Source organism: Carassius auratus, unplaced genomic scaffold (genome assembly GCF_003368295.1).
Source record: "Carassius auratus strain Wakin unplaced genomic scaffold, ASM336829v1 scaf_tig00217765, whole genome shotgun sequence".
Classification (NCBI taxonomy): domain Eukaryota; kingdom Metazoa; phylum Chordata; class Actinopteri; order Cypriniformes; family Cyprinidae; genus Carassius; species Carassius auratus.
In genome coordinates this window covers 75863-89289 of record NW_020529232.1, presented here as the reverse complement: position 1 = coordinate 89289, position 13427 = coordinate 75863, and the positions used below count along the sequence as shown (strand labels likewise).

The window sequence follows — 13427 nt, the reverse complement described above, 5'->3', positions numbered from 1 at the left end:
AATAATTTATGCATCCACAAATAAACCGAATACTCATGTTGCCCAGCTAATTTCAAAGAGCAAGATTCTGCATGTTTGTATTTTAAACACTGGAGGATTTGAATGCATTCAGTTGACCACAGGGAATAAAGCAGGCTGGGTGGAAAGTTATCAGATTCAAGTTTAAACACGCCACTAAAGCCAACAGCTCGCCCCACTGGACAGAGACGGGTGACGTTTCTCCCTGTTCTCATAACTTCTGGTTGTACAGATGCCATTTGAACAGGTAGAGCTTTGTTTTGTCAGATCCATGTATGTGCGCAGTGTGTAAAGAGAAAACCACGGGATTCAACGGCACACATCACACACACTCATGCACACAAAAGTGACAGCAGCTTCCACTCCAAGCCTTTTGTTTTCTTTAGGACAAACTACTAAAGAGACAAACGAAGAGGGGGGGGGGGGGGGCAACAAAATATTCACAAAAGAAAAAGTGAGATTTTCGTTTTCTTCCCTACCAGGGAATAGCTTAAAATTCTTCTTTATAAAAGAAAAATAGATATTTATATATCTTTGTACATGTATATACAACAAAGTAAAGAAGGATTGAACTAACAGAAAGTTCTGTCAGTTCCTTCTCCGTCCAACATTTCCCAGAATTCTCTCTGACCTGCTTCTACACATCTAAAGAGAAACACTGCTCTTCTTTAAACATAATTTCATTAGTTACTGTTATCAAGAGCAGAACGCTATTCTATTCTGGGCTGGAGTGCATGTTTTATTTGATGTCCGTTCTTTCAGTCTGAGTCTGAGTCACTGGTGTCAGAGGAGGAGGAAGAGGAGGATGAAGAGGAGGAGTCTGAGCTGGAGCTGCTGGCGCTGAGACGAGACGCCACGGCTTGAGCCTCCACCCCGGTGGGCTTCTCCACTGAGACAGAAACAGAGACGTGTTATTCAGTTAGTCTCCATTAACCCGACTCTGAATCAGCGGTGATCATTTAGAAGCATCTCGGTCCCTACCTTTGGTTTTCTGTGGTTTCTTGGCAGAGTTGAGCTGGCCGCTGACGTCCTGCAGTCGTCTCTCTAGCTCTCTCTTCTTCTCCAGAGCCAGCTCCTCACGGGATTTCCCTGCAGTGCCTTTGACAGACACTGGAGACCACAAGAAGCACATTCAGTCTTCACAGCATGATATAAGATGCACATTATGTGATGATCAGTCAAGAGAGTCTCTACCTATACAAGTGTGACAGTAAAGAGATTTATATTGCCTTTTTTTCTTTCAAATATTTTTATTTGAATATATATATATATATATATATATATATATATATATATATATATATATATATATATTATTTTTTTCTTTTTTTTTTTTTTTAAATAAACTTTTTATTCATTGGAGAACAGTGAATTTCCAAAAAATATTAAGCAGCAAAACAGTTTTCAGCATTGTTGATATTGTCATCAAATCAATTAATTAGTAAGATTTCTGAAGGATCATGTGACACTGAATACTGGAGAAATTATGCTGAAAATACACAGGAATAAATTACATTTAAAATTATATTAAATTTGAGAAGAGTTATTTTTTTTTATTGCAATAATGTTTCACTATAGTATTGTTTTTACACTATTTTTTATCAAGAGTTTCTTTAAGAAACCTTTTTTTTAAATCCAATAAACCTCAAATATTTAAACAGTAGTGTATTTTTCTATTTTCTTCCTCTTAGCATGTATTTATTTAACCGTGCACATATATTGATACATGAGTCACTTCAGCGATAACTCTTTCTGACATCAGTGGAGGTATGAAAGAACGGCTTTGTGTTTGTTCACAGGAAGAGTAAAGGGCAGATTACTCTCTACCTGTAAAGAGTGCTGAATAAAACCAGGAAAGGTGGGGCTAACACAATGCATTATGGGTTAAAGTCTAGTATCAGATTCCCATTAGCTGCTCAAGAATCTCCTTTTCTCAGAAAACTCTTATCGTTTAAAGCAAATCAACTGCAAATGGTGTGAATTAGGGCAGTTAAGCTTTTTTTTTCATATAAATAACATAATATGCAAATTAATCCATTTAATTAATCACATTAATCAGATTCATTCAAACATTCGATTAATTCAAGAAACTAATTAATATTTGAATGCATTTTTTCCTCCATATTTACATTGCTCCAAATTATAAATAGAATTAAGTAATCAATCTATGCAATTAATAAATTATTCCCAATGGATAAATGGACAACCCTGGTCTGAATGCTCTCACCGCTAGGTTTCCGTGGTTTCTTGCGTAAGCACATCATGACGTAGTTCTCCAGCTCACGTAGCGTGGACGGCTTGAGCGTCTCGAAGTCGATCTCGATCTCTTCGGGGTTGGTGTCACGCAGCGAGGGCTCTCGTGATTGGATGATGTGTACGACGCGGCCCAGTTTCTCGCCCGGCAGCCTGTTGATGTCCAGACTGAGCTGCCGCTTCTCATCGTAGCTCATGGGGCTGGTCTCCTCTTCCTCCTCAGAGTCGTAGTGTGGCGTGAGACCTCCTTGGCTCATTTGAGAGTTAAAAGAAGGGGCTTGAGATTTCTTTGAGGATCTAGAGAGAGAAAAAAAAAGGACAAGTTAAAGTTTTTGCTGACATTGGGGTTTAAATGAGTTGTACAGAATCAGTGTTTGAGACATACTTGCTCTTGCTGCTCTTCTTATTGGAGGTCTTCTTGCTCTGAGTGGAGCTCGCCGCTTTGCTGTTACTCCTGCTCTTTGGTGTCTTGGAGAGTTTTGGTGTTTTGGGCGGCCGGATGAGGGCATCATCCTCCATCATACTCCTGGCCCGCTTATGTTTCTCCAGCTTCTTCTTTTTCTTCTTGTCTTTCTTTTCTTTCTTCTTCTTGGGCTTGATGATGGGTGTAGAGGACAGCGCGGCCAGCTGCTCGTGCACTGCTCTCAACTGCAGACAAGCGAGTGAGTGAGTGTCACTGTGTTCTTTCTAAACAGCTCTCAGTAATGTATGACTACGTCAAATCTGTCAGTGCCAGTTTAGCAGACTTTGCTGGAAAAGTTCAGTCACTACCTGTGTACACACCTGTTCCTGAAGCTGGGCCAGGCGATTCGCTCTCTCCTCCTCACTGTCGGAGCTCGGGCTGCTCTCGCTTTCACTCTCGCTGCTCACGTCGCTCTCTGATGACGAGGAGGAAGAGGAGGAGGAAGAGGAGGAGTGACCGCCCAGGCCACCGCCCAGAGACGCAGGTGTGTGGGACACCAGGGGCTCATCTGGCATCTTGGCGAAGCGGAACTCAAAGACATCCTGAAACAGAGAGAAGACATTATTAATATTCAGCTTTTGAATGGGTTATCAAGGGAAGCTACACAGTTAATCATATATTTCAACTGTTCTCTCAATTAAACTTAATAAAGCACATTGGCCCGCTGGTTAATTAATTATCCTGAATTTTTTTTTTCTTTAGACAATTCTGTTATCTTGCATTGGTAACAAACATTGGTAAGTTTCCAGATCTCAAGAGTTTGAATCCTCCAATCAGAGTTTTGATTCCCTTAAAGAGTAAAGTGTTTTACTAAACCTTCCCAACCTGGAAACCATGCATGTATTTTCACGGTAAATAAAGTGCTGGTGGTCTGAATACACAACAAGCAAATATGTTGACGTTTACTGATTACCGATGACGTCTTAATAAGGTCCATTTGTTCCTTGTTGAGGGCACTTAAGCTATGCAATGCATCTAAATTTGATATGCAAACCTGCTTAGTGATAATAATTTTTTTTATGATTGTGATTAATTAATTCACATAGGCACCCTCTGTGGTACAATACAAAGTCTTTTCTGTTATTTTAATAGAAAAAAAATAATTTTGAATTAATAGACAGGGTAGATGAATAAGCATGTGAGTGAAAGTCTGCAGTATTTACAATGCCACACAATGTAAGGGTTCGAAATCACAAGGTAATGAGTAATTACTCTTGATTTGCATGAAATTATTGTCTTATTTCACAAAGCTTTTACCAGTTTTCATAATGTTGGGAGTGTTTAAGTGTATTATAAATATGATAAATTAGAAAACTAAATGAAGTCAAATACAACCAATCACATTAAGTGATGACTCATGTGGAACTGCAAGTGACTTAAATGTATTTTAATATAAGTGCAAGTATCTGTACCTGTAATTTTCGAGCCATGGCCACCACATCGTGATCTGGGGGATTGTACTTGTAACAGTTGGAGAACATTAGCCTGATGTCAGCAGCAAACTGCAATGCATCCCTGTACTCCCGATGATCCATTTTCCTCTGCAAGATAGAGCAGATCATCAGGTCTCGTCATGCACATGGTTTCATATTATCATGCAACACATCTAAACATCTTTATACACACCTTAATTGTGCTTAGATCCATGGGATACTTGATGATATCATGATAGTCATGCAGTCCCAGTGAGGAAGCATCCACTGGCTTGTAGAAGGGCCAAGCGTAGGCCGCATGCTTCTTTGACAGCAGCTCTTTGAGAATCGTGCTGCAGTACCGAAGCTGCTGGCTCATCTTCCCGCGCCGCACCGGCTGATGTTGGTTCTGGGAGTCTGGCAAGTCTTTTCGTGGTGGTTTGATGGGCCTTCCACTGCCACCTCGTCTTGCCGGTACTTTGTCTCCAACCATGCCCCCACCAAGGCCCATGCCCAGGCCCAGGGACAGGCTCTGATTGGGGTCGCCACCCAGAGCGGAGAGTGTGAGCAGGGAGTCACCTCCGCCCATGCTGAGACCCATCCCACCTACACCTATAGTGAGCGGCATGCCTGTGGTGGAGGGGGTGGTCGTATCTGCCTTGCGCTTGACACCCTTTTTCTATTAAAAAAAAAAAAATGGAGAAGAATGAGCTAAACTGTATGTTGGCATTCCAACTAGGTTATGCAGCATATGAAAACTGATACGCATAAACAGATGTGATTAGGAAAGAGGTGGTGTTACCTTTGCAGTCGGTTGGGTCGGAGGTAGGCCCATCAGTGCAGGGGTGCTGTGTAAAGTGGGAAGCAAAGTCTTGGTTATAAGCGTCTGCGGTGGGGTGGAGAAGACGGAGTCTGGGGTGTCTGGAGTCGGAGGGGAGTAGGCCAACAGGGACACGGAAGATATCGCAGGGACCTGATGAGCTGTCGTGAATCCACCTGAGACTAAAAAAAAAAAAAAATGAAGATATGAATGAGCATGAAAACACACAAACAGCCAAACATCAGCACCAGTAGAATTTTATGCAAAACATTTGAAGTTGCTCAAATAGAGAACGTGTAAAAAGAGCAATTAGTTGAGGGCAGACAAACAGCTAATAAACACCAGGATCAATTAAATTTTAATGCAAATCAATTGTAATTAATCATTTTTTTTATTATATTTTCAAACAAGTGATAAATGAATTCAAATTGAATTTCATATAAGTAATAGGTGATAAATTTACATTTTACAAATACAACATTTAAACAATTAATACATTCATTTATTTTAATATCTGAAAATTGCTAATTTTCTACATCTGAATATACTTTTATTTTATATAGTTAGGTTTATTGTTAAATAGTTTCTGTTCTTTAAATTATTTTGTTTTACATTTTTCAAATTACAAATGAATTCCAAAAGTTACAAAAATTATATTCCAAAAAAGGATGTTTATATATTTAAAATTTAATTTTACTTAGTCATGTTAACTATTTACATAATTATATTACAATTCATATAATAAAATAATTACATTATATAAATACCTATAATTAAATAAAATGTATAATGTATTTATAAGAACTTATATAATATAATATAATATAATATAATATAATATAATATATATATATATAGACACACACACACACACAATAAATGTTATAAATGTTATTTTCGGGTAGCTATAGAAACCATGACCACAGAAATCCTGTCAACTGCTGTCTTCATCAGTTAATCACTTTATCATCTGTTTTCACTCCATTCTTACTTGATTTATGGCCTTTTTGAGGTTTGCCCTGTTTGCCCCTCGGGACAGGGGCAGGAATCTCTTCCTCCTCTTGGGGCATCTGTGCAACCTTCTGCAGGAAAGCCTTCTCCAGAGACTGAGCCATTAGGACAATGTCATCTGTTGGCTGTAATAAACAGACGACTGTGAGATCACATGGTATTTCTAGACGATACCACTGATGCAAGTAATTGCTCCATAATATGTATTATGACAAAATAAATCCAAGCTCTGAGAACTGTCTGAGCGCTTCCAGAACATTTCACCTAAACATAGACTTACTGACTGACCTTGTTGTAGATGTAGCAGTTGGTAAACATGGTGTTGAAATCCTGCAAGCACTCGCTGGCGCTGCGGTAATAATTGTTTTCCAGTCTTCTTTTGATAGTCCCCATATCCATGGGCTGTTTAATGATTTTGTAATAATCCTGCATGAGACAATACAAGCCATTATTAAGTCAGAAAAACACACGGTTGAGTTTAGACCCATAACTCATGGTATTATATGCCATCTTGTTTAATATTTGAACACAGAGTCTAATAACAAGTCCCGGATCTTACAGGCAGGTTGAGTTTGGTAGCGTCCACCGGCTCATGGAAAGGCCAGGCGAAGTGATGCCTCCAAAGCGTCTTCTGCAAAGCCTTCTGGAGGAACTGCAGTTGGTTGGTCATGCGGCCCTGTCGAGCGGGGTCCTGAACAGGGGGTTGAGGGGGTCCAGATTGAGGCATCTGGGGCAGAGCAGGTCCCTCAAACCCCTCGTACAGCAGCGACGGCTTGCGGATGCGTTTGCCGGGAGTGGAGATGCTCTGCTCCATCATGATGACCCCCTGCATGCCGTCACCCCCGCCCAGAGAGCTATGAAGAACAGGAAGATGAGAGTGAGTCATGGAGATAATAAACTAATTATCTAACTATACATAGAAACAGAACAATGAACAACATTGTGACTGAATGAAATGAAACATGCATTAAAAATGTAAAGTCAACATCATCACAGTAGACTCGTCATGACTTAAACTCTGACTAAATAGAACATATTGCTTATGTGGACCATGCATGAAGACACAACTGCCCCTTCAGCAATTTATCTGTCCCGGCATGGGTGAGTTATGCTGGTACACATTCCACACCCTTAAACCACTGTCCTGCGGGAAACTGGGGGCGGGGCTTTAAAAAGACCTATTAACCCAGATAAGGTTACATGTGTGTTTATCTGAGGAAGTAGCCAATGAGATTTGAATGATGAATCAATTATTCCCGTCCTTTGGAAAAATGTAATTATTCACCCTAAGGTTTTCCCTCCAAACCGTTAATAAATAACATTATTTTAATTGATCCTTCAAAAAAAAAAAAAAACTTCTCTAAAGTATTATCAAATTTAAACTGCTTTTATATACATAATTTTCTTCAGATATTAATTCATAATTGCAAATAAGGTTCGTAACTTTATAATATCATTATTTAAAAAATGAATATACATGTATATAGGATTGTATGACATTTAACACTTTAGGTGTTTAACCTGTTAACTGTCACTCACGTTTTTGAAGATAGACTTGAATGAGCATGATGATACAAACCTACATTTTTATAATTCATGACTGAAAACATTTTGTAACATGATTTTGATGTGCCATTTACATGGTAATGCAATGTCTGATTTTAAAATGGGTTTTAAAGGATGAATTTCGAGATTTTATGTTTCAAGTGATATATAACTTCTGATGATTTCTAAAATGTGATAGAGAAAAAGGCAGAGGAAGTCTTTTTTTTAAACAAAGGTCAAAACTCCTTTTGTAAATGTAGATTTCTGAGGGTGCACACGTCATCAATTAATCTATTACTTTCCTACATAATTTTTAACAAAAAATATTGGTAAAATATACATTTGGGAGTCTTAGATCTTTCCAACGATATATAGTTTGTCGAGATTAGATTAGATTGTAATATAGTATAGTCAACGTAGGCGACAGTTAACAGGTTAATAACTTTAGGTTTCGGACACTTTTTTATATATACACACATATATATATATATATATATATATAAAAACTGAACCGAACTTCCTCACTAAGACTTACCTTCTGAAGCCTAATCGTTGAACACTTTAAAGGGAACTTGTTGGTAGCATCCAATTTATTACATGTGCATCCTCTTGGGATTCATTCAGTGTATATTGGGATTGCACAGATGATGCAACATTTATAAAGCCATTGCAGCTGTTACTTGATTTTAATAACAAAAACTGCAGAGACAAAACACTTTAAGTGGGTGTTCACTCATTCTGCAGAGAGGTTGCACTAATGCCTTCCAGTCAGTGTCTGTAAGTGAAGGTTTTCATACCTGCCCCAGTATGGACTGAGTGTCATTTAACAAACTAAAGAATACCAATGCAGACAGCCTGTTTCTAGAGAAGTCATCTTAGTAAATACATATCGATCAACTCAATTCACATTTGTAAACTTAAAATTTTGGGTCAAGTTAATTTAAGCGCATTAAGCTAAATTTCTAAAGAAACTTGGAGTTAAATGTTTAATATAAACAGTGCTAAATGATAAAAAAAAACACAGTGTTCACATTTGAAAACTTTTATTTTCAGTCAAATTAAATGTTGGCATACAAACAATGTTTGGAAAAAATAAAAACAAATAAGTCTAATTATTCTGTCCCATCTAGTGCATGCTTGTCAAGAGGGGGGCAGATGGCAGGCTTCATGCGGTTCCTTCAACTATTTGAGTTGCTAAGCAACCAAAAGCGAAACAACCCCACAAATGATTGTTGTGCCATTAGATTTCAGTAATCACTGGCGCTCGACACTAAAATGAGTCGTGATGTGATCAAAGAGGCTCGAGCACAGAGCTGGGGCCTCCACGCGTGGAAAATGTTGACAGAAGTCCACGTGTTGCGAGGCGGAAGCGCAATAATAGAGGAGTTTCAGAATGACTAAAACCTTTGGCGAAACTAAAATCGGTCAAAAAATATATATAAAGTAATTAGAACAATCACAGCATTAAACCAAAAGCAAAAATAACACCCAATGCTGAGATATAATCACTAGTTTTTAATCACCGCCTTGCGAACTAAATATGCAAGTACATACTATCTAAATTAACGTTAAATCGTATGGAACCATCGATCTAATACCACAACCCCGGTATCATAATCTAACGGAAAAACTCACATGGTCAAGATAAGACATCAGCGGAAGAACGGATCAATGCACCACAATTTTATTAATGTATCAGAACACACTTTTGAGTCCCCAATCACATGTGTCTAATTTTTTTTATAATAAAGAGTCAGCAATCACTGCTGTGAATGAATATGTTGAATGCTAGAAAATACTACTAGATGCTGGTCGCCGTTAGCATTAGTTAGCCAACCAAGCTAATTTCCCGTTCGCACCCCAGCACTCCACGCGAAACGACCCAGGAACACTTATACAACTCAATCGAGTCTCATGTGAAAAATAGGTTTTGTATTGCTCCAACTCGACAGCCTTTAACACGAACAGAACATTTGTAAATAAACTATCTGCCCGTTTCATGGAGCGAAAACGCGCCTGGGCACTAAACGCGCCCAGCTGCACGTTAAAACTCAGACTTTAAAAACTTGGCAGACTAACTTAACATTGAAAAATAGTCTCTCCAACATCAGTATCATTGGAAAGTCTAAGTCAACGCCGTCTTAATACTCCAGTCTTTCATCTGATGTTATAGCGACAGTTCGCAAGTGATTAAAAGAAAATAAATTCCGAGCGATGCCAAATTATGACTATGTTCCAACAACATTTTCGTTCACAGAACAAGTGCAATGCCATTTACTCCAACCGGTACCTGTCAAAGGGCGGGCAAATAGCCGTCTCCATCGGGATGGATCCGTACTCTGTTTATAAACCGGTTTCGCTCGCGGAACGGAGTTTCTTGACCCTGTTTTCCCGACTTCCTCTATTCTCCTGCTCAGAGCTACAATGAAATGGCGACGTAAAGGCTCCGCCCGTCTTTTTATAAACCCATCGACGGCTCCATTGGTTCATGGAACGCCAAACGTACACGCCTACGCGAATTCTATTGGTCTGCTCTAGCTGTAAATCAAATATGCTGCGCCCGCGTATCCCCCGGCGACCGATTTGTGGATTTAAACCAGATTATTTCACAAAAAAACACTTGCCTAAGCAATGCCACTACCATAGACATGAGACAAACGGTCAGTCAAACATTTCGGCGAACAATTTAAAACACTCAAAGACGCGGTAACTTTTCCAGAAATGCTGCGTTTCTCAACAGTTCTGTGTTACGTCAACAGACTTCGCGGATTGGCTGCTCAGAACTAAGGCGCGCTCATCGAGAACAGGTTGGAGACACGCCATTGGCCCGGCCGATCAGTCACGCGTAACAGACAAATGCGGCACGCACACATACCGCTCCCCTCGGCTTACAGCCCGCTCCTCATCCACTGCCTGAAAATTACAAAAATACCACATAAAATCCCCAACATCTAAACTAGGCAACCTCGTGATGTAAAGTAGGAAGTAGAACGAAAGTAAAACAGCAAATCCGAGGCCTAAAATATACAAAAACAACGCTAGGTCTCAGTAAAAACTTGACTTTTTAACCCAGTGTAAGAAAACACCTAACGTTAGCAAACTCAGACTCTCAAGCAAACAAAAAAGCCGATGCCCTTTCTCTGTGTCGATCCAACATGGCCTTCAAGGAGTGTCCTTCATAAATGACGCAGCAACTTCGGTTTTTCAAACGACGACACGTAGTTTTAAAGACAATTACCGCAAATATAGGTTTAAACTCTGTTAAATTGATCTAAAGTTACGTAAACATTCGAATTACTTTAAAAAGTTACACAAAACTTTGAAAAAAGACACTACCGCGATTAGGCCAGAATCGAGCTCTAACTACCAAAGTCAAAATCATCTACAACACCGAAAATACGCATGATTTCCCTCAAATGTGTGTTTGTTATAATAAAAGACCATCAGTACTAATATCGCGTCGAGGTTTTCAAATAAGCTGTGAATACTTTTTTAAGAGGACACTTGAAATACACAAATTAAGACTTTCTTCCAGAAGCCATCAACCAATGTTAAAGTATATTAAAACGATTCGATAACCTGTATTTTTAAACGATTTATAAGTGTAAACCCTAACAACGGGTTTTAGTCAAATATCCTTCCGCCCATCCCCCACGACAAGGTTACAGATTTGAAACAATGTCACAGATTGTGGGAAACAAAATACGCTAAACCGGTCAAATTGTTCGTTATCTATAAATTATTTAAACCAAAAATGCCTGATTTGAATTGTTAACAATGTTTTACAACAACTGAATTTTGTTTTCTAAAAATAAATCTAAATCTTCTAACATATACCTCTATCCAGATTAAGTGAATTAAAAATAAAAAGGAAAAGCATATATGTCGAATTCCTCATTGTTTGGGTAAATTCCTGATTTTCTTCTTGTCTTCGGCCACGTTTCTTTATTCAACACATTTCCCTCAAACATGTCCGACTTCTTCATCCTCCTCTTCATTGGATCAAAGTGGGGGCAGGGAGAGTCATGTGACACACCAGTACTCGCGTGGCTTCAACTGGTTTTAAGCAGGAAATTCCGAGAACAAGTCTTCTTTTTAATATACGTTGAATACGAAAGCATTCCTAGCGATTAAATACGCGATATTTAAAAAAATCCATAAACTTTAAACAAGTAATTAGTCAGTAACGTTGATAAATCCAGAACAAAGAAGACGTGGCTGTCGTTGTCACACCATGATTGGATAGAGTCGGTCACGTGTCTCGCGAACCATTGCGCCATGGCAAAACATTAAACCGGGATATTTTTGCACCGAGATTATTTCCTTGGATGATATAATCCAATTCCATTCGATCCCTTTCCAAATGCTCTGAATAAATAATTCCGTTTAGAAAACCTCCTGGCAAAAAGTTTATTAGGAGCACGAAAAATCCACGTAATCAATAGCTTTCATCTCCCTTGAATGGAATCCTCTCTGCGCATGCGCAGTTTCACTCGACTCCCTTCCACGCGAAACCCCACCGAAGGCTCTTTGAGCTAAAACTGGAAACTTGTTCTGTGACTAATTTATTTTGTCTGATTAAAAAGTATAGCTACATTGAAACTGGAAATAAGTTTTAGTAATAACTAAAGCAAACAAGTACTTAGAATAAATTAAATTAAAAGATGCATTTAGCAGACGCATTTATCCAAAGCGACACATTGCATTCAGGCTAACAATTTCCTACTATCATGTTTTCCCTGGGAAAGAAGCGAGATATCTGCTGGATACATTATCCAAGTTATATATTTTTTACAACAGGGCACAAATAGGCTAATTATCATTTTAACTAATTTATAAAACCAATAAAAGCTACCATACAGAGAGAGAGAGAGAGAGAGAGAGAGAGAGAATGTGAATTCTTCATAATTGTGGTTCTCAAAAATGACTTTGTAGGTTTACCTTTTAATAATACATTTAAATATTACCAGATAGTTCTTTGACTATGTTGTCTTACATCTAACAACAACAGCATGACGAATGGGAAAGTACTGTAGCCTGGCCTGTCACTCATGTCCCACACAAGTGAACACAGACAGCACTAACCCAGTCTGACTCAGCATCACAAGACTTGGCCAGCAGGGAAACGGTTGCTATGGAGGCACTCGCTCACACACTCTTTTTTCCTAATAGCCTGATGACACTGCGCTGAAGGAAAGCACACACTTTTACACTTTAATGCTCAGTGATTGGGTTTAGGTGAGGGGTGTTATATCCATTTGCATCTGTTGTTTAAATGGACTAGTTTAAAGAACCTTTAAAGAAAATGACAAATAAAATAAAAAAAATGTTTGTTTGTTTTTAAATATCATAAGCCTATTTTATACATCAGGCTTTTATGGCTCTTATCTGATATAGTGAGAATATGAGCTCATACTTGAGGAAGAAAGAAAAAACACTTAAATTCAGAGGCTCAAATTAAACATATACTGCAGATGTTATTTATACGGCCAATAGGCAAGATTAAGTTTATAGCTTGTGTTGTAAATCAATTAAATTCTTAAATTAATAAAACAGACTGCTAAGGTGATTATTAGATTAGATTAGATTCAACTTTATTGTCATTATGCAGAGTACAAGTACAGAGCTAATGAAATGCAGTTAGCATCTAACCAGAAGTGCAAGAATATAGTGGTATATATACATAACAGGGCAGAGTAAGTAAAGCTTATGATATACAGAATGTACAGTGGAGTTGCTATATACAATATTGATCAGAGTATATACAGAATATCAATATGAATGTAATGTAGGGATTGTATGTACATTATGAACAGAGCAAAGAAGGAATATTTATACATTATGAATAGCAGGAACTTGATAAAAGTAATAATAAATACAGTTGAATGAGTGTGCAAAAGTATTG

At 38.3% G+C, this 13427-nt stretch overlaps 1 protein-coding gene across 2 annotated transcripts; it reads right to left on the bottom strand.

The window, feature by feature from the left end:
- Nucleotides 1–281: 281 nt before the first annotated feature.
- LOC113102781 (bromodomain-containing protein 2-like) lies at nucleotides 282–11877 on the bottom strand. Of its 2 annotated transcripts, none has more exons than XM_026265859.1 (12): nucleotides 9813–11877; nucleotides 6537–6831; nucleotides 6266–6403; nucleotides 5958–6102; nucleotides 4949–5148; nucleotides 4361–4825; nucleotides 4147–4275; nucleotides 3043–3276; nucleotides 2657–2919; nucleotides 2246–2568; nucleotides 1000–1128; nucleotides 282–907 (listed from the first exon to the last, which is right to left on the bottom strand). In XM_026265859.1, the coding sequence occupies exons 1-12, from the start codon at nucleotides 9842–9844 to the stop codon at nucleotides 777–779; spliced, it is 2484 nt and encodes an 827-aa protein (XP_026121644.1). In that variant the 5' UTR covers nucleotides 9845–11877; the 3' UTR covers nucleotides 282–776. The 2 variants fall into 2 exon arrangements, with proteins under 2 accessions (XP_026121644.1, XP_026121645.1); XM_026265860.1 differs by having other exon boundaries at nucleotides 3055–3276; nucleotides 9813–11876.
- Between the last annotated feature and the right edge of the window lie 1550 nt (nucleotides 11878–13427).